General features: G+C 37.5%; 1 protein-coding gene across 7 annotated transcripts in view; it reads left to right on the top strand.

Moving 5' to 3' along the window:
* ARFGEF1 (ADP ribosylation factor guanine nucleotide exchange factor 1) overlaps positions 1-17,859 on the top strand; it is a 147,712-nt gene that overhangs the window by 115,739 nt on the left and 14,114 nt on the right. For all 7 annotated transcript variants that reach the window (XR_002343274.2, XR_014843708.1, XR_014843709.1 and 4 more), the window contains 6 exons: positions 863-1,023; positions 1,985-2,115; positions 5,562-5,691; positions 6,673-6,808; positions 6,889-7,027; positions 7,595-7,667. Coding sequence is in view for 4 of the 7 variants with exons in the window: in XM_001928010.8 (XP_001928045.2) it covers positions 863-1,023; positions 1,985-2,115; positions 5,562-5,691; positions 6,673-6,808; positions 6,889-7,027; positions 7,595-7,667 (770 nt within the window). In the remaining 3 variants the exon portion in view is untranslated. The remainder of the gene's footprint in view (positions 1-862; positions 1,024-1,984; positions 2,116-5,561; positions 5,692-6,672; positions 6,809-6,888; positions 7,028-7,594; positions 7,668-17,859) is intronic.

The following is a 17,859-nucleotide window of genomic DNA, read 5'->3' on the forward strand; positions in this document are numbered from 1 at the left end:
TATGGGCTTTAAGTTTACCAAGTTTTGCCTGTAGAAGCAGAGTAAATAGTGCTATTATTATCATTATTATAATGCTGTAGTTAACTTTTATTGAAGGTTTACAATATGGTAAGCACTGTAAGCACTTTGCATGTATTTTCTTAATCTTTGCAATAGATAGATTTTTACTGTACTTTTTTTAATAGATGAGGAAATTCAGGCCCAGTGAGGTTAAATAATTTGTCTAAAGGCACAAAATTTGTGAGTGGGAATTGAGATGCAAAGTCAGAGTGTTAAGGCACAGCTTTTGTGTGTGACCACTGCACCATGCTGTCTCCTTTGACTTTAAGGAAGAATGAAATACCAAGGATATAAATTAAGCCTGTCTGTCTAGACGATGAAGATGACCACCCTCATCACCACCATCAAGAATAATGACATCGTCATAACTGTCATTTATTGAGTGCTTGTTTGAATGAAAAGTTGTGCTAATAAGCACTTTACTTACATTTTATTTTGTGCTTACCATTACCCTCTGGGTATCATTATCTGCATTTTATAAATTAAGAAACTCAGATACAGAGAGATGAAACATAATTTTGTATATTCACTCAACAACCATTGATTTTATTTCTACTGTGTACCAGTCACTCTATTAGGTGCTGGGTTTATAGTATAAACAAAACACAGACCCATTGTCCTGTCCCCACTAAGGGTAGTCAAGTAACTGGTCAAGATAGACTTTTGAACCCATGTCTGTTGGACATCAAAACTCTTAATCTTTAAGAAGTATCCATTATATCTAGAGGTTGCTGTATATGGGGTACAATTAAGAATAATTGAAAAATGGTAATTATTTTGATAATATTTTTCTCCCTTATAGCCCTTGTATTTGAAAAACACTTTCCAGCGACCATTGATTCTTTCCAGGATGCAGTGAAATGTTTGTCTGAATTTGCGTGCAATGCAGCTTTCCCAGACACAAGTATGGAAGCAATTCGACTTATTCGTCATTGTGCAAAATATGTGTCTGATAGACCTCAGGTATACCACTGTTTAGTAAACAGTTTTACTGAGCATTTATTTCCATTGTGAGATCAATTTGGGAATTGAGATATGAAGCATTTGTTTTTTAAAATTGAGCTTGATTCTGAGTTAAGGTTATATTTATTGAAGTCAGGTATTTTTTTTTTACATTTTTTTGTTACTGTTATTTTTTTAATAGTTATTTCCCCAATACAATTTTGTTCTTCTACTGTGCAGCATGGTGACTCAGTTTGTCAGATATTTTTTTGAGTGTTGCACATGTATTAACTTTTTAAATTTTCTGTAACAGCTTTATGGGTTAGGTTGTGTTATAGCCCCAAGTAGATAAGGGATCTGAGGTGCAAAGAAGTTAAAAAATGTACCCCTGGTTGCAGGATAGCAAAGGAGACCTAGGATTTGAACCCAGGCCTATGTTTTTAGACATTACCTGTACTATTTCTAGCCTGTCATGCTCTGCAGCACTGAAGTTGACTGTCTGTGAATGAGTTTAGGCTTAAGCACTGAAGTTAAATGTTGAGTTGGCAACTTGGCTGTCAGCTATGACTTGTATATCTCAGTCTGTCTTTGTAACTATCATAAGGAGAAGTGATGCTTCATAGATTTTTACTACATACTGAGAGGGATCTATGGAGTATTATTTAGTGCTTCTTATATAAGTTTACTCATCTGATCTTCACACCTGCCCAGTGTGGTGGCATGGCTGCAGTCATACCCATTTAAATGATAAAAATGGAAACCTGAATAATGTAGAAAGCTGGTGACAGTTGAAGCTGAAACCAACTTTTGGATTCTAGTCCAGTGCTCTCTATAGGCAGTTGTAATCTTCATCTTTTTATAAGTTTATCAAGTTGCTCACTTTTTATTTGTAAAGTATTTTTTTTAAATTTTTGACAAAATAATGTGTTTAATGTATAGGTATTATTTTTTGCCTTTAATAAACCCATCTTTCTTCTTGAAGGCTTTCAAGGAATACACAAGTGATGACATGAATGTAGCACCTGAAGACAGGGTGTGGGTGCGAGGATGGTTCCCAATTCTCTTTGAGTTATCCTGTATCATCAACAGATGCAAATTAGATGTAAGAACCAGGTAACAATCAGTATTTGTAATTAAAATTTTGAAAGGCTTATTTCAACTTTAATCAAATTAACTTATGTGAACAGAAGTTCAATTTTATTAAATACAGTAATAATTAGGAGTTCTTGTTGTGGCTCAGTGGTAATGAACCCAGCTAGAATCCTTGAGGACACAGGTTTGATTCCTGGCCTTGCTCAGTGGGTTAAGGATCTGGCGTTGTCATGAACTGTGATGTAGGTTGCAGACGTGGCTCGGATCCCACATTGCTATGGCATAGGACAGCAGCTGCAGATCCAATTTAACCCCTAGTCTGAGAACTTTCATATGCAGACATGTACAGCCCTTAAAAAAAATATATCTATAGATATAGATAGATAGTAATTATTAGATAGGCAGATTTTAAAATATGTCAAGTAGAACAACAATAAAAATGGAAATAAGGAATTCCTTTCTGGCTCAGTAGCTTAAGGATCCAGCGTTATCACTGCTGTGGCTCAGCATTACTGCAGCATGGGTTCAGTCACTGGCTTGGAAATTGCCACATGCATCGGGCACAGCCAAATTTAAAAAAGTAGAAATAAATTACTTTTCCTTAAAATTTGATCATGGCCTACTTTGAGTTTTAGATTCTATGTTATTAATTTACACATGCTGTCTTTTCATACATTTGTTTCCAACCAGAAATTGAAGTTCGTGGCAGATTTAATTTTTTTTTTCTGATGAATAATCAAAGAATTTCTAAATGTATATCTTTGGTGGATTTTAGGTAAAGAACCATTTCTCTTTGAAGACTGGACAGTACTATAGTTTTGAATAATGTAGTAGACCTGTTCACAAAGAACTGAACTCTTTCAAAAATGTATTCTTAATAAAAGATCTCTGTGAATATCCAGTCCATTAAGTAACCAGGCAGGCGCTCAGCACATACTCCACATGGTTGTCAGAACTTGATAGGAATTTGTTAGAGTTCATATCAATCCCATAGTATAGTTTTGCTCACCCTGTGTTACAGACTTGTAGCAAATCAATGATAGAATGTAATGAAAGAATGAATCTCTCCTTCCTCTCCTTATGCCAGAATCAGACCTATCCCCAGGCAAGGTTGTTTCATAGCCTAAGAAATTTTTCGTTTTTATAGTGTTATAACAGATTATAACAGATTTTCGTGAAATAGAAAATAATCCAAAATTGGACTCAATCCTAGGGACTTGTCATAGTAGTCATGAGAACATAGGACATTTTATTTCAGTTAATAAGCATTGAGGAATTTTTGTCAGTGGACCTGTTGGGAAACTTGATGTAATTCAGTAGCCCCCAGTTGATATAAGTCTGAATTATTTAGATATATGGCTTTTGAATGTCCAGCCACCTCAGTAGAGCAGTTAACATGTCATAACTGACAAGTCATATAAACTCAGCACCCCTCCCTTCCCTTGTGATTTGTAGAGATCTCTTTGGCACAGGACCTACCTGCTTTCTTAGCCTTTTAGTCTGTCCTTGACAGGGACCATGCTGCCTTGCTTCTCAGATTGTGTGTTCAGATTATGGATGGGTTTAGTTATGAAGAAGAGAAACCATGGTAGAGGTGAGGAAAAGTATGAGTAAACTTTGTTCAGAGATAGCTTTGATTTCCTGCCTCATTCCAGAATTTGTAAGGGCAGTTCTTTAGATTACACTTAAAAGTGCAACTCTCTGACTTGTGTAACACACTAGTTACAAGATACTTTCACGTGCATTCTCATTTGAGTCCCTCAAAACTCTGTAGATTTAGGGTTAAGTAATTAACCCAGAGTCCCACATATTCTTTTTCCCTACACCAGCAACTTAAGTATTTAGCAAAACTTCCTCAGCTGTATAAATCCTTGGAAGCCTCTGTGGATCTGTGTTTCCTTTGGGGACCTGGAAGAAATAGAGTTTTCTTTTCTTCTTCTTCTTCTTCTTCTTCTTCTTCTTCTTCTTCTTTTAAAGTTATTTCCCCAATGAGAAACAGATTTTTCATACCCCCTCACCCCAACTATAGGAGTTAGCATCCAGTTACTCAGAGTGGAAGGAAGAGGGAGCCTTGTTCCATTTTAGGAGAAATAATAGGACTCCCACAGGGTTCTCCTAGGGAAGAGACAGTGTGTTTCTTCCATAGAAAATTCCTTTACTATAGTTTTACTTTTCCCTTTACATGTTAGGTATCTTACAGATCAAATAAACTGCCTTGAATTTGCCATAGGACTGAACTACTGTAATGTTATTTTACACATCCATTTAACAAATACTTGCTTAGGGCTAACTATGTACCAGACATGTACTAGGCCTGGGGGCAGCAGAGCAGCAAATGAGCTAGACCATGTATACATGTACCAGTCCTTAAGGAACGTTTCAGAGGAAATTTTGTTCTGGCTTACCATCAGACTTTTGGTAATATAAACCTTTTCTAAGTGGAAGGATACCTATATTTTGCCAGAAAAAATTAACATGCAGAGAGAAGATCAAGCTTTTGTTTTGTTTTGTTTGTTAGTCTCTTTTAGGGCCTCACCCATGGCATATGGAGGTTCTCAGGCTAGGGGTTGAATTGGAGCTGTAGCTGCTGGCCTATGCCACAACCACAGCAACACCAGATTCAAGCAGCATCTACAACCTACACCACAGCTCACGATGACACCACATCCTTAACTCACTGAGCAAAGCTAGGTATCAAACCTGCATCCTCATGGATAGTAGGCAGATTCATTAACACTGAGCCATGATAGGAACTCCAGATCAAGCTTTTTAATAGTTAAATGAAGGCATTATTTCAAGAAAGATAGTAAGGAATCAGAAGGCAATTTTAAGTTTGAGTTGTAAGACTTACCCAGAAGAGAATGGATGGGATACTAAGCAGTTGATTCATTCAGCGAATACCTCCCTGAGAGCCTCCTGTGTGACGTGAAGCTCAGCTCCTGAGGTGGAGCAGGGAACAGGCACAATACCCACATGAGCGTTTTAGTGGATTCGTTTTATAAAACCTTTAGTCTGAGGATTTGAAATGAGTAGTTAGAGTGGTAAATTCTTACAGCTCTTGAAATCGGTTTTCCAAAATCTAATTTTTATTCTTAGGCTGGTATCATATATTTTCTTCTGTGGCCACAGTGCCATAAAATTAATATTCACCCAAATGATGATCTTTCTGTCTCTAATTCCATTTACAGTTTTAAAATGCTGAAGTGATAGGTTAGGAGTGAAAGAAAAGCAAAAGAAAAAATTTTAAGGCCAAGGCCTTTGGAGTTTTTTCCTAAGTAACTCACCTAAAGAAACCTATTCTACAATGTAAATTTTTTACAGCTCAGTATAATATGTTAGTTTAAAACCGGTTTTAAACTTTGTGTTCAATAACTGTGTGAACTATAAAAACTATTTTAGGAGGGGAATTTTGCTATGGTATACTTTTTCCATATTATAGCTTTCCTAATTATGTTTTATCCTTTTAGGGGTTTAACAGTAATGTTTGAAATCATGAAAACTTACGGCCATACTTATGAAAAACATTGGTGGCAGGATTTATTTAGAATTGTTTTCAGAATCTTTGATAACATGAAATTGCCAGAACAGCAGACAGAGGTAAGAGAATATGAGATTTTCATTTAACAAAGTAAAGCCAAAAGGTTCTTTTTCGCTCAGTATTTCAGATTAAGCACAATGAACAGAAAAAATACTAGAAAAAAATTTTAAGGCACTTAAATAATAGTATGTCTTTATAAACAGTGTGATTTGGGGGTAGAACTGAGTAAATGAATTGGTTTTTTTCAGTGTTTTTGTTGAACTTCCAGTATCTTTTCCTCATTTTAATATTTAAAATTAATATTGTAGCTCTTCTTAGTATTCATAGTGCCTTCTTAATCTGAATTGAATAAAAAATACATAGTGTTTTATTTATTTATTTCAGTCTCTTTTACTACAGACCAGTTACAGTATGCATTTCAGTACATGTGGGGAAGGAACCTCAGGCCCCGTGTTTTGTCCCAGATAGTATATTAAATGCAAATTTGGGGGGCCTCTCTGATCGGCACAAAATATTACTTTAGATGTATAAGTAGACTCTTAATTAAAGCCTCTTAGTTGACATATGTTTATGCACTGGCACAAAACCATGTATAAAAAGTATCAATCCAGATTAGGCCATTTGAGGAAAATAAAGAAACTACTTAAGCCAGTCTTATTTTAAACCTATATTAACTCCATTCGAATAAATTCTTACCATTTCCTTCCTCTTCTTCTTTCATGTTCTGCCATATTCTGAAGCAGGGCAGCTGTTGTTATTGGTGCCAATTGTTTGAAAAGTCATAGCATTAATAGCAAGACAGTGCAGTGCTGGTTTTTTATAATCAGTGCAGAAAATGGTTATTTCATACATAGATGCTTATATGATAATGAAGAGATACCATATAGGAAGTTGAAATGAATGTAATACTCTGGAGGGAATTAAGTGCTCTGAAAGGAACGTGGACAGGCTTACATTTTAAATATGCAGACCTGTTTCTTTTGAAATTCTGGCAGTTGATAATTGGTCTTATTTTGATTTAATGACTGTTTCTCCCCTAGAAAGCTGAGTGGATGACAACGACTTGCAATCATGCTCTCTATGCCATCTGTGATGTGTTCACCCAGTATTTGGAAGTGCTCAGCGATGTGCTTCTGGATGACATTTTTGCCCAGCTCTACTGGTGTGTGCAGCAAGGTAGGTCTTACTAGATAGTGACCCAGAGTGTTCAATGGGACCCTGGTAATACACAAATGAATTGTTCTTTTCTTTCCTAGACAATGAACAGTTAGCACGATCTGGTACAAACTGCTTAGAGAACGTTGTTATTCTGAACGGTGAAAAATTTACCCTAGAAATCTGGGATAAAACTTGTAACTGCACACTGGATATCTTCAAAACCACAATCCCACATGCGTAAGAAGATTTTAATACAACCTTATATTTGTATATGGAATGATGGACATAAAAGGTTTGATAGTAATCAGTGATTTCTCATAAAGGAAATCCTTTTTAAAATAGACCAATGTTCTATAAATTTGTATTTATTAAAAATAAAACTCAAAGCCATAATAAATACATGAATTAAATTTTTATAAACTAGAGTCTTTAGTCTGAGTATCTAAAATTTGGGTCATAGCGCAGTGATTTTTGTAACATTTTATTCACCCAGATTAGACCAAACAGTGGTTCTGAATTGGGGGAAAACAACAACAACCTCAGAATTTATTTTTGTTATTGTAAATGTTGTAATCTAAGGAAAATTTATTTGTAAAAACTATATTTTTCAGTTATCTTTTTTTTAAAGGATGAGTTTGGAGTTGAGTTAGAGTGGAGTTTTTAACTGATGAGGAAACTAAAACAGAGTCTTAGATCATTTGTAGGACAACTTGGACTTTCTTCCCAATTCATTTTATTACAAATTATGTTGGATGTGGCATGTTTCACACTCTTGAGTGATTGGTGTGATTTGGTATTTTAAAGGCTCTTGACCTGGCGCCCCGCTTCTGGAGAAACTGCTCCCCCACCTCTGTCTCCTGTGAATGAAAAACAGTTGGTAAGTTTTAATAAATAAAGTATATTTAAAATTATTTAACTGTTTGTTGTAATTTTACTATTGGCAAGTTCTTTTATATGAGCTCAGCCCTTTTTAAAAGATGGCATAAAATATAGATGATCTGAGATACAGAGTAAAATGATTTCAAGAGTGCAAGAGGCAGGTGCCAGATTATATACAGATTTACATACGAAGCTGAAGATACTATTGGATATTATTCTATTTAAACTTTGAATTTGGATATAATTTCACCTTAAAGGAAAGTTACAAAAGCAGTATAAAGAATTCTATTATACCCTTCTTTATTCTATTTAAACTTTGAATTTGGATATAATTTCACCTTAAAGGAAAGTTACAAAAGCAGTATAAAGAATTCTATTATACCCTTCTTCACCTGGCATTATTTATTTCATAGGTCTGCCATTACAAATTACTACAGAGTTAGCAGCTTAAAACAATAGAAATTTATTCTCTCATGGTTCTGGAGGCCATAGGTGCGAACTAAAGCCATCAGCAGGGCCACATTCCCTCCCAAGGTGCTCGGGGAGAATCCTCCTTCGCTTCTTCCAGCTTCTCATGACTCTGACAACCCTGGGCGTTCCTTGGCTTGTGCATGCATCCATCGTTCCGTTCTCGCCTCCATCTTTACATAGCTCTGTGTGTCAAACCTATCTCTCCTTTCTCTTTGAAGGACTGGTTGTTAGATTTAGGGTTCGCCCTGAAGTCAGAATGGCCTCATCTCAAGATCCTTAACTTTAAAGACCCTGTTTCCGTATAGTTTTCATAAGTACCAAAGGTTAGAGCTTGAACTCACTTTTTGGGGGCCACTGTTTAACCCATTACAGTCTACTCTCTGGTGCCCACAAATTCATGTCTGTCTTTAGATGAAAGACATTTACTCCATCCTAGCATCCCCCAAAATCTCAATCTGTAGCATCAGCACAAAGTCCAAAATCTCATCTAAATATCATCATATCAAAAGTTCTAAATCTTAATCATCTAAGTCATCCGTATCAGTTGTATGTAGTCTGTTCTGGAGCAAAATTTCATCTGTGGAACTTTGAACTTAGAAAACAAATTTATCTGCTTGTAAAATACAATGATGTACAAGCATAGGACAAACATTCTTATTCTAAAAGGGAAAATTTGGAAAAAATAAAAGGGTCACTGGTTCTAATAAGCAAGTTTAAAACCCAGGAGGGCAAATTCATTAAGTTTCAAGGCCTAAAGTTAATCTCTGTGGCCTGATACTCTGCCCTGCCCTCCAGGCCCATGGCTTCTCCCTCTGGTCCTGCAGCTTTGCCCTCTGAATCATTCTTCCTTTTTGTTGTTGTTCTTGTTTTTTGCTTTTTAGGACCACCGCAGCATATGGAGGTTTCCAGGCTAGGGGTCCAGTTAGAACTCTAGCTGCCAGCCTACGGCACAACCACAGCAACTCAGGATCCAAACTGCATCTGCGACCTACACCACAGCGCCTGGCAACGCCAGATCCTTAATCCACTGAGCGAGGCCCAGGATGGAAACCGCACCTTCATCAATACTAGTTGGATTCATTTCCGCTGCACCACAGTGGGAACTCCAGTTCTTCCTTTTCTTAAAGGTTACCATATGTGTGCAGCCAAGGAGCTCTCAGCCCATTTCTTGCCTGTCAAATCTCAGAAGCCTGATAGCCTTCCTTCATTTCATCTTTTTTTCCTGTCTCTTAGTCCAGGCTGGGTTTCTACTGGTCTGTTGTTCTCAGAATCCTGTGCCTATCCAGAGAATCCACACTATCAACAAATCCTTCCTAGATAACCCATCTCTCTTCTTGACTTCTGTTGAGATGTTTGAGTGGAAGCCCTGGTCACTTATCTAATCTCTGCAGCAGACAGTTCTCCACTATCCACAGTCTGCTTTCCAACAGTGTGCTTCCCGTCTTAGTAGTTGGGACAGATGAAGATTCCCCATCTGAAGTGCTAGTTTTTGTTTTGGGGGTTTGTTTGTTTGTTTTTTGCTTAACAGTTCCTTCCTCAGTGCATCTCTTTATTCTTACATTTTTCTAATCACCGAGAAAAAACCCGGCCACACCAACACTTTGCTTAGAAATCTTCTCAGCTGTTTATACAAGTTTCTCACTTACAAGTTCTGCTTTCTACTTAGTAGTACAATACAGTTGAGCCTAATTTTCTGCTACTCACACCAAGGATCACCATCCTTCCAGTATCCAGTAACATGTTCCTGATTTCCTTCTGAGATCTCACTGTGTTTCTCTCTGCATTCTGTTCATGTATTCTTTAGAATGGTTGAAGCTTATCTACCTCGAATTTCACTTCCTTCAGAATCCTCACCAGAATTAAGTTTAACGCCCACACTTCTGTTAACGGTCTCTTCAAGGCAATTGAGGTTTTTTTTCTGTCATATGTCTCAGAACTCTTCTACTGTCTACCATTACCCAAGCCAAAGCCACTTTCACTTTTTTTTTTTTTCTTTTTTTCTTTTCAGGGCCATACCCAAGGCATATGGAAGTTCCCAGGCTAGGGGTCAACACCCTTAGCCATAGCCACGCTGGATCTGAGCTGAGTTTGTGACAGCTTGTGGCAACGCTAGGTCCTTAACCCACTGAGAGAGGCCAGGGATCAAACCCACATCCTCATGGATACTAATCTGGTTCTTAATCTACTGAGCCACAGTAGGAACTCCCACTTCCACATTTTTAGGTGTTCAGTATAGCAGCACCCACTTCATGGTACTAAAATCTTTATCATTCAGTGTTGTACCAGAGAAATGGAGAAGATACCTACATTTGTGTCTGTTTCTTTAGGTGTGTGTGTGTGTGGGGGGGTAATACATGTATGTAATACATGTAAGTATATGTATCTCTATCCCCACCACAATTTCAAGGTATTGGCTTAGGCAGTTGTGGAGGCTGGCGAGTTTGAAACGTGTAGGACAAGTGGTCAGGCTAGAAAGTCTTGGGCAGCTTTGGTCAGTAGGCACAGCTTCTTCAGGAAAGTCTGTTTTGTCCTTAAGGCCTTTCAACGGCTGGGATGAGACTAGACTCATATTACAGAGAATGATCACCTTTGCTTTAACTCATAAGTGTAGATTTGTTCATCACCTCTACAAAATTGCTTCACAGCAGCATGTGGATTAATGTTGAACGACTAGATTCTATAGCCTAGCCAAATTGACGTATAAAACTAGGCATCACACCAAGTTTGCTTCACTGTTATCCTTTTACTGCATTTGCTTTGTTATTTCTACCCTCCCTCTTTTGCTCTCATTTCCCCACCTCACCACATACATTTTTATGGATTCTTTGAAGGTAATTTAAGATGCCCTCCCCTATCTCCAAAGTTTTTAGTGTGTTTTCCTTAAAATAAATAAATGCATATATTTTTTTTTCCCACAGTGTAATTAACAAAATAGGGAATGACCATGAAATAATATTGTAATCGGACCTTATTCAAGTTTCTGGGGAGTTCCCGTCGTGGCGCGGTGGTTAACGAATCCGACTAGGAACCATGAGGTTGCGGGTTCGGTCCCTGGCCTTGCTCAGTGGGTTAACGATCCGGCGTTGCCGTGAGCTGTGGTGTAGGTTGCAGACGCGGCTCGGATCCCGCGTTGCTGTGGCTCTGGTGTAGGCCGGTGGCTACAGCTCCGATTCGACCCCTAGCCTGGGAACCTCCATATGCCGCGGAAGCAGCCCAAAGAAATAGCAAAAAAAGACAAAAAAAAAAAAAAAAAGTTTCTGCTGTTCTCCCACCATTGTCATAGAATTTTAAACCCAGGAAACCAGAGGTAACAAATTAATACCCAGTGACCTGATTTGTCCCACACCACTTTTTAAATTTCTTAACTAATTGTCAATGGCTGAAACTTGGCTTTCACAGAAGACTACCACTCTGAATGTCTCTAGAGAGCTGTGACATCTGGCTTATCGAGCCCACATGGCTCTGTGACCCTGATCTTCTGGAGCTGTCCACTCATGGCAGACTCTAGCACACAGGGCATTCTGTTTCTAGCCCAGGATGAGCTTGCTCTCGCTTTTGTTGTTCTTAAATTTGGCCCACTCCTTGCTTGCCTGGTTGGGCTTTTGTTTTGTCCCCTCTGCTGTATAGTGCAGTAATTGGCAGGGTGGGCTGTGATCGCAGACTCCAGAGCAAATCCTGGCTCTGCCCTGACTGGGCAGAGTTTAGTGAATTCCTTAGGCTCATGTTAGCGTGAGTCTTGGTTAAGAATTAGATGAGGTGCTGCACACGGAGTTGTTGAAAGAGCCTGGGGCGGGTGAGCACTCAGGACTCCGCTTCTTGCTGGGCTGATGGCTGAGCCTGTCAGGCCCCTCTTGGAGGTGAGGCTGCCCTGACTTCACATCTAGCCTTGTGCTATCTGCCTGTTGCTGCTGCCACTGCTGAAATCTACCATTTTCTTCACACTGCTTTCTTTCTCTTCTCTGTACTACTTAGATTTTGCCAGTAAGTTGTGTTATCCTGACTGCCATTCTCAGCTGAATCATTTTTTGTTGTGCACTCAAAGACTGCTTTTTAAAAATCAGAAATAGAATAGTACCCAATCACTATAAAACAATATTTTTTTGACCAGTACATAACAATATAGGGCAAAAAAATAGGAATCTCTTATTATACTGCCCCCTCTAACCTCAACTCCAGTATTTACTACTGGTATATATTCTTCCTTCTGTTTTCTGTACATTTATGTATTTATTAAATATAATTTATGTGGTCTTTTTTTAAATTTATTTTTCCGCTGTACAGCATGGGGGCCAAGATACACTTACATGTATACATTTTTTTTCCCACCCTTCGTTCTGTTACAATATAAGTATCTAGATATAGTTCTCAATGCTACTCAGCAGGATCTCATTGCAAATCCATTCCAAGTTGTATCTGATAACCCCAAGCTCCTGATCCCTCCCACTCCCTCCCTCTCCCCCTGGGCGGCCACAAGTCTATTCTCCAGGTCCATGATTTTCTTTTCTATGGAAATGTTCATTTGTGCTGTATATTAGATTCCAGTTATAAGTGAAATCATATGGTATTTGTCTTTGTCTTTCTGACTTATTTCACTCAGTATGAGAGTCTCTAGTTCCACCCATGTTGCTATAAATGGTATTATGTCATTCTTTTTTTTTGGCTGAATAGTATTCCATTGTGTATATATACCACATCTTCCTAATCCAGTCATCTGTTGATGGACATTTAGTTTGTTTCCATGTCCTGGCTATTGTGAATAGTGCTGCAATGAACGTGTGGGTGCATGCGTCTATTTAAGTAGAGTTTTGTCCATATATATGCCAAAGAGTGGGATTGCAGGGTCATATGGAAGTTCTATGTATAGATTTCTAAGGTATCTCCAAACTGTTCTCCATAGTGGCTGTACCAGTTTACATTCCCACCAACAGTGCAGAAGGGTTTCCTTTTCTCCACAACCCCTCCAGCACTTGTTATTTGTGGACTTATTAATGATGGCCATTCTGACTGGTGTGAGGTGGTATCTCATGGTAGTTTTGATTTGCATTTCTCTTATAATCAGCAATGTTGAGCATTTTTTCATGTGTTTGTTGGCCATCTGTATATCTTCCTTGGAGAACAGTCTATTCAGGTCTTTTGCCCATTTTTCCATTGGGTGATTGGCTTTTTTGCTGTTGAGTTGTATAAGTTGCTTGTATATTCTAGAGATTAAGCACTTGTCTGTTGCATCGTTTGAAACTATTTTCTCCCATTCTGTAAGTTGTCTTTTTGTTTTCTTTTGGGTTTCCTTTGCTGTGCAAAAGCTTTTCAGTTTGATTAGGTCCCACTGGTTTATTTTTGCTCTTATTTCTGTTGCTTTGGGAGACTGACCTGAGAAAATATTCATGATGTTGATGTCAGTGAGTGTTTTGCCTATGTTCTCTTCTAGGAGTTTGATGGTGTCTTGTTTCATATTTAAGTCTTTAAACCATTTTGAGTTTATTTTTGTGCATGATGTGAGGGTGTGTTCTAATTTCATTGCTTTGCATGCAGCTGTCCAGGTTTCCCAGCAATGCTTGCTGAATAGACTTTGTTTTTTCCCATTTGATGTTCTTGCCTCCCTTGTCAAAGATTAATTTACCATAGGTGTCAGGGTTTATTTCTGGGTTCTCTCTTCTGTTCCATTGGTCTGTCTGTCTGTGTTGATACCAGTACCACACTGTTTTGATGACTGTGGCTTTGTAATATTGCTTGATGTCTGGGAGAGTTATGCCCCCTGCTTGGTTTTTGTTTCTCAGGATTGCTTTGGCAATTCTGGGTCTTTTGTGGTTCCATATAAATGTTTGGATTGTTTGTTCTAGTTCTGTGAAAAATGTCATGGGTAATTTGATAGGGATTGCATTGAATATGTAGATTGCTTTGGGTAGTATGGCCATTTTTACAATACTGATTTTTCCAATCCATGAACATGGAATATCTTTCCATTTCTTTACATCTTCTTTAATTTCTTTGATTAAAGTTTTATAGTTCTCAGCATATAAATCCTTTACCTCCTTGGTCAGGTGTATTTGGAGGTATTTGATTTTGTGAGGTGCAATTTTAAAAGGTATTGTATTTTTGCATTTCTTTTCTAATATTTCATTGTTGGTATATAGAAGTGCAACTGATTTCTGAATGTTAATCTTATATCCTGCAACTTTGCTGAATTTATTAATCAGTTCAAGTAGTTTTTGGGTTGAGTCCTTAGGGTTTTCATGTCATCTGCATACAGTGACAGTTTTGTCTCTTCTCTTCCTATTTGGATGCCTTTTATTTCTTTTGTTTGTCTGATTGCTGTGGCTAAGACTTCCAAAACTATGTTGAAGAGCAGTGGTGAGAGTGGGCATCCCTGTCTTGTTCCAGATTTGAGTGAGAAGGCTTTCAGTTTTTCTCCATTGAGTATTTTATTATATTTGCTGTGGGTTTATCATAAATGGCTTTGATTATGTTCAGGAATGTTCCCTCTATACCCACTTTGGCGAGAGTCTTGATCATGAATGGATGTTGGACTTCGTCACATGCTTTTTCTGCATCTATTGAGATGATCATATGGTTTTTGACTTTTCTTTTGTTAATGTGGTGTATGACGTTGATCGATTTGCGTATGTTGAACCATCCTTGTGCACCTGGGATGAACCCTACCTGGTCATGGTGTATGATCTTCTTGATATGTTGTTGGATTCGGTTGGCTAAAATTTTGTTGAGAATTTTTGCGTCTATATTCATCAAAGATATTGGCCCATAGTTTTCTTTTTTTGTGGAACCTTTGTCTGGTTTTGGAATTAGGGTGATGGTGGCATCATAGAATGTCTTTGGGAGTATTCCTTCTTCTTCAACCTTTCGAAAAAGTTTAAGGAGGATGGGCTCCAGATCCTCTTTGTATGTTTGGTAGAATTCGCCTGTGAAGCCATCTGGTCATAGGCTTTTATTTGTAGGGAGTGTTTTTATGACATCTTTAATTTCATTTCTAGTGATTGGTCTGTTCAGTTGGTCTGTTTCTTCTTGATTCAGTTTTGGCAGGCTGTAAGATTCTAGAAAATTGTCCATTTCTTCCAGATTGTCAAATTTGTTGGCATATAGTTGTTCATAGTATTCTCTTATGGTGTTTTGTATTTCTGCAGAATCCGTTGTGATTTCTCCTTTTTCATTTCTAATTTTGTTTATTTGGGTTCTTTCTCTCCTCTTCTTAGTGAGTCTAGCCAGGGGTTTGTCAATTTTGTTTATCTTTTCAAAGAACCAGCTCTTGGTTTTATTAATTTTCTCTATTGTTTTTTGAATCTCTATTTTATTGATTTCCTCTTTGATCTTTATAATTTCCTTCCTTCTGCTGACTTTAGGTCTTTTTTGTTCTTCTTTTTCTAATTTGTTTAGGTGGTGGGTTAAGTTGTCAATTTGAGATCTTTCTTTTCTGAGAAAGGTCTGCCCCGCTATGAATTTCCCTCTGAGCACTGCTTTTGCAGTGTCCTATAGATTTTGAGAGGTTGTGTCTTCATTATCATTTGTCTCCAGGTATTTTTTAATTTCCGTCTTTATTTTCTCACTGACCCATTGGTTTTTTAGTAGCATGTTGTTTAGTGTCCATGTAGCAGGTTTGTTCTCATTTCTTTTCCTGTGGCTGATTTCTAGTTTCACGCCATTGTGGTCAGAGAAGATGCTTGAAATAACGTCTATGGTTCTAAATTTGTTGAGGTTAGCTTTGTGTCCCAATATGTGGTCGATTCTTGAGAATGTTCCATGTGCATTTGCGAAGAATGTGTATTCTGATTTTTTTGGATGTAGTGTCCTGAAGATGTCAATTAAGTTTAACTTTTCTATTGTTTCCTTTAGGATCTCTGTTGCTTTATTGGTTTTCTGTCTAGAGGATCTGTCCATTGATGTGAGCAGGGTATTAAAGTCTCCTACTATGATTTTTTTCCCATCAATTTCTCCCTTTATGTCTGTTAATATTCGTTGTATGTATCTGGGTGCTGTATTTGGGGCATATATGTTGACAATGGTAACATCCTCTTCTTGGATGGATCCCTTAATCATTAAATAGTGTCCTTCTTTGTCTTTCTTTATGTCTTTTGTTTTAAAGTCAATTTTGTCTGATACGAGTATTGCAACTCCTGCTTTCCTGTCATGTCTATTGGCATGAAATATTTTTTCCCACCCCTTGACTTTCAATCTATATGTGTCCTTTGTCCTAAGGTGAGTTTCTTGTAGGCAGTGGATTGAAGGTTTTTGCTTTTTTATCCACTCAGCCACTCTGTGTCTTTTGTTGGAGCATTCAGTCCATTGACATTATTGACATTTAAGGTGATAATTGATGGATGATTATTTATTGCCATTTTAAACTTCATGTTCCAGTTGATTCTATGATTCTCCATTCTTCTTTTTTTTTTTTTTTTTGGTTGGATGGTCTCCAATTGTTTTCTGCTTGAGTGTTTTTCTTTTCATTTTTTGTAAATGCAGTGTTTGGTTTTGATTTGTGGTTGCCCTGTTTTTAAAGAATGCTAACCCCTTCCTATAATTATGTTTTTTAGCCTGATGGTCCTGTAGGTTCAAGCACTTCATTACCGTACTAAAATTAAGAAGAGAAACAGACAAAGAAAGAAAGAAAAGAAAAAAAAATGTTTAAAAAAGAGAATTTATTTCCTCACACCCCTTGCCCACATTTTATGATTTTTGATGACTCTTTTTTTTTTTCTTTTTACTTTTATTTTGTTTTAAACATGTTCATGATTAAATCTGTATGCCGACTTATCTGAGTGACTGCTCCCTGATTGTGGCTTTCTCATTCCTTTCTTTTTGGTTTAGAGAAGCCCTTTCAATATTTCTTTTAGCCTGGGTTTTGTATTGCTGTATTCTTTTAGCTTTTGTTTGTTGGAAAAAATTTTTATTTCCCCTTCTATTTTAAATGATATTCTTGCTGGATAGAGTATTCTAGGTTGCGTATTTTTTCCTTTTAGCACTTTAAATATCTCTTGCCATTCCCTCCTGGCCTGTAGAGTTTCTGAAGAGAAATCAGCTGATAATCTTATGGAAGTTCCCTTATAGGTAACATTTTGCTTTTCTCTTGCTGCCTTTAGGATCCTCTCTTTATCATTAACTTTTGCCATTTTTATTATAATGTGTCTTGGTGTGGGTCTGTTTGAGTTCAACTTGTTTGGGGCCCTCTGTGCTTCCTGTATCTTGAAATCAGTATCCTTTAGATTTGCGAAGTTTCCAGTGATAATTTCTTCAAATATATTTTCCATCCCCTTATCTTTTTCTACTCCTTCTGGAATTCCTGTTATGCGTAGATTGGCCTGCTTTGTATTATCCCATAGGTCTCTTAAATTGCTTTCATGTTTTTTCATTTGGTTTTCTGTCTGCTGTCCTGTTTGGGTGATTTCCATTATTCTATCTTCCACATCACTAATTTGTTCTTCTGCATTATTCATTCTGGTTTTTACTGCCTGTAGTTCTGTTTGTATCTCTGCAAATGAATGTTCTAGTTTTTCTTGGCTCCTCCTTATATTTTCTAGTTCCTTTCTGAGGGCATCTGCATTACTGTTCATATCTTAATTCCTTCAGTATTTTAACTATTTCCCTTTTGAAGTCCAAGTCTGTCATACTGCAGAGGTCTATTTCATTGTTGACTGCTTTAGGTGACATCTCCTGTTGGTTTAACTGGGAGTAGTTTCTCAGCTTCATCTTGCTTGTTGTTTTCTTTTTCTTGG

The sequence above is a fragment of the Sus scrofa genome, chromosome 4 (genome assembly GCF_054392235.1).
Source record: "Sus scrofa isolate SSC_HxYL_T2T_F1_AM1 chromosome 4, Sscrofa_HxYL_maternal_Yorkshire_Landrace_v2.0, whole genome shotgun sequence".
Lineage (NCBI taxonomy): Eukaryota > Metazoa > Chordata > Mammalia > Artiodactyla > Suidae > Sus > Sus scrofa.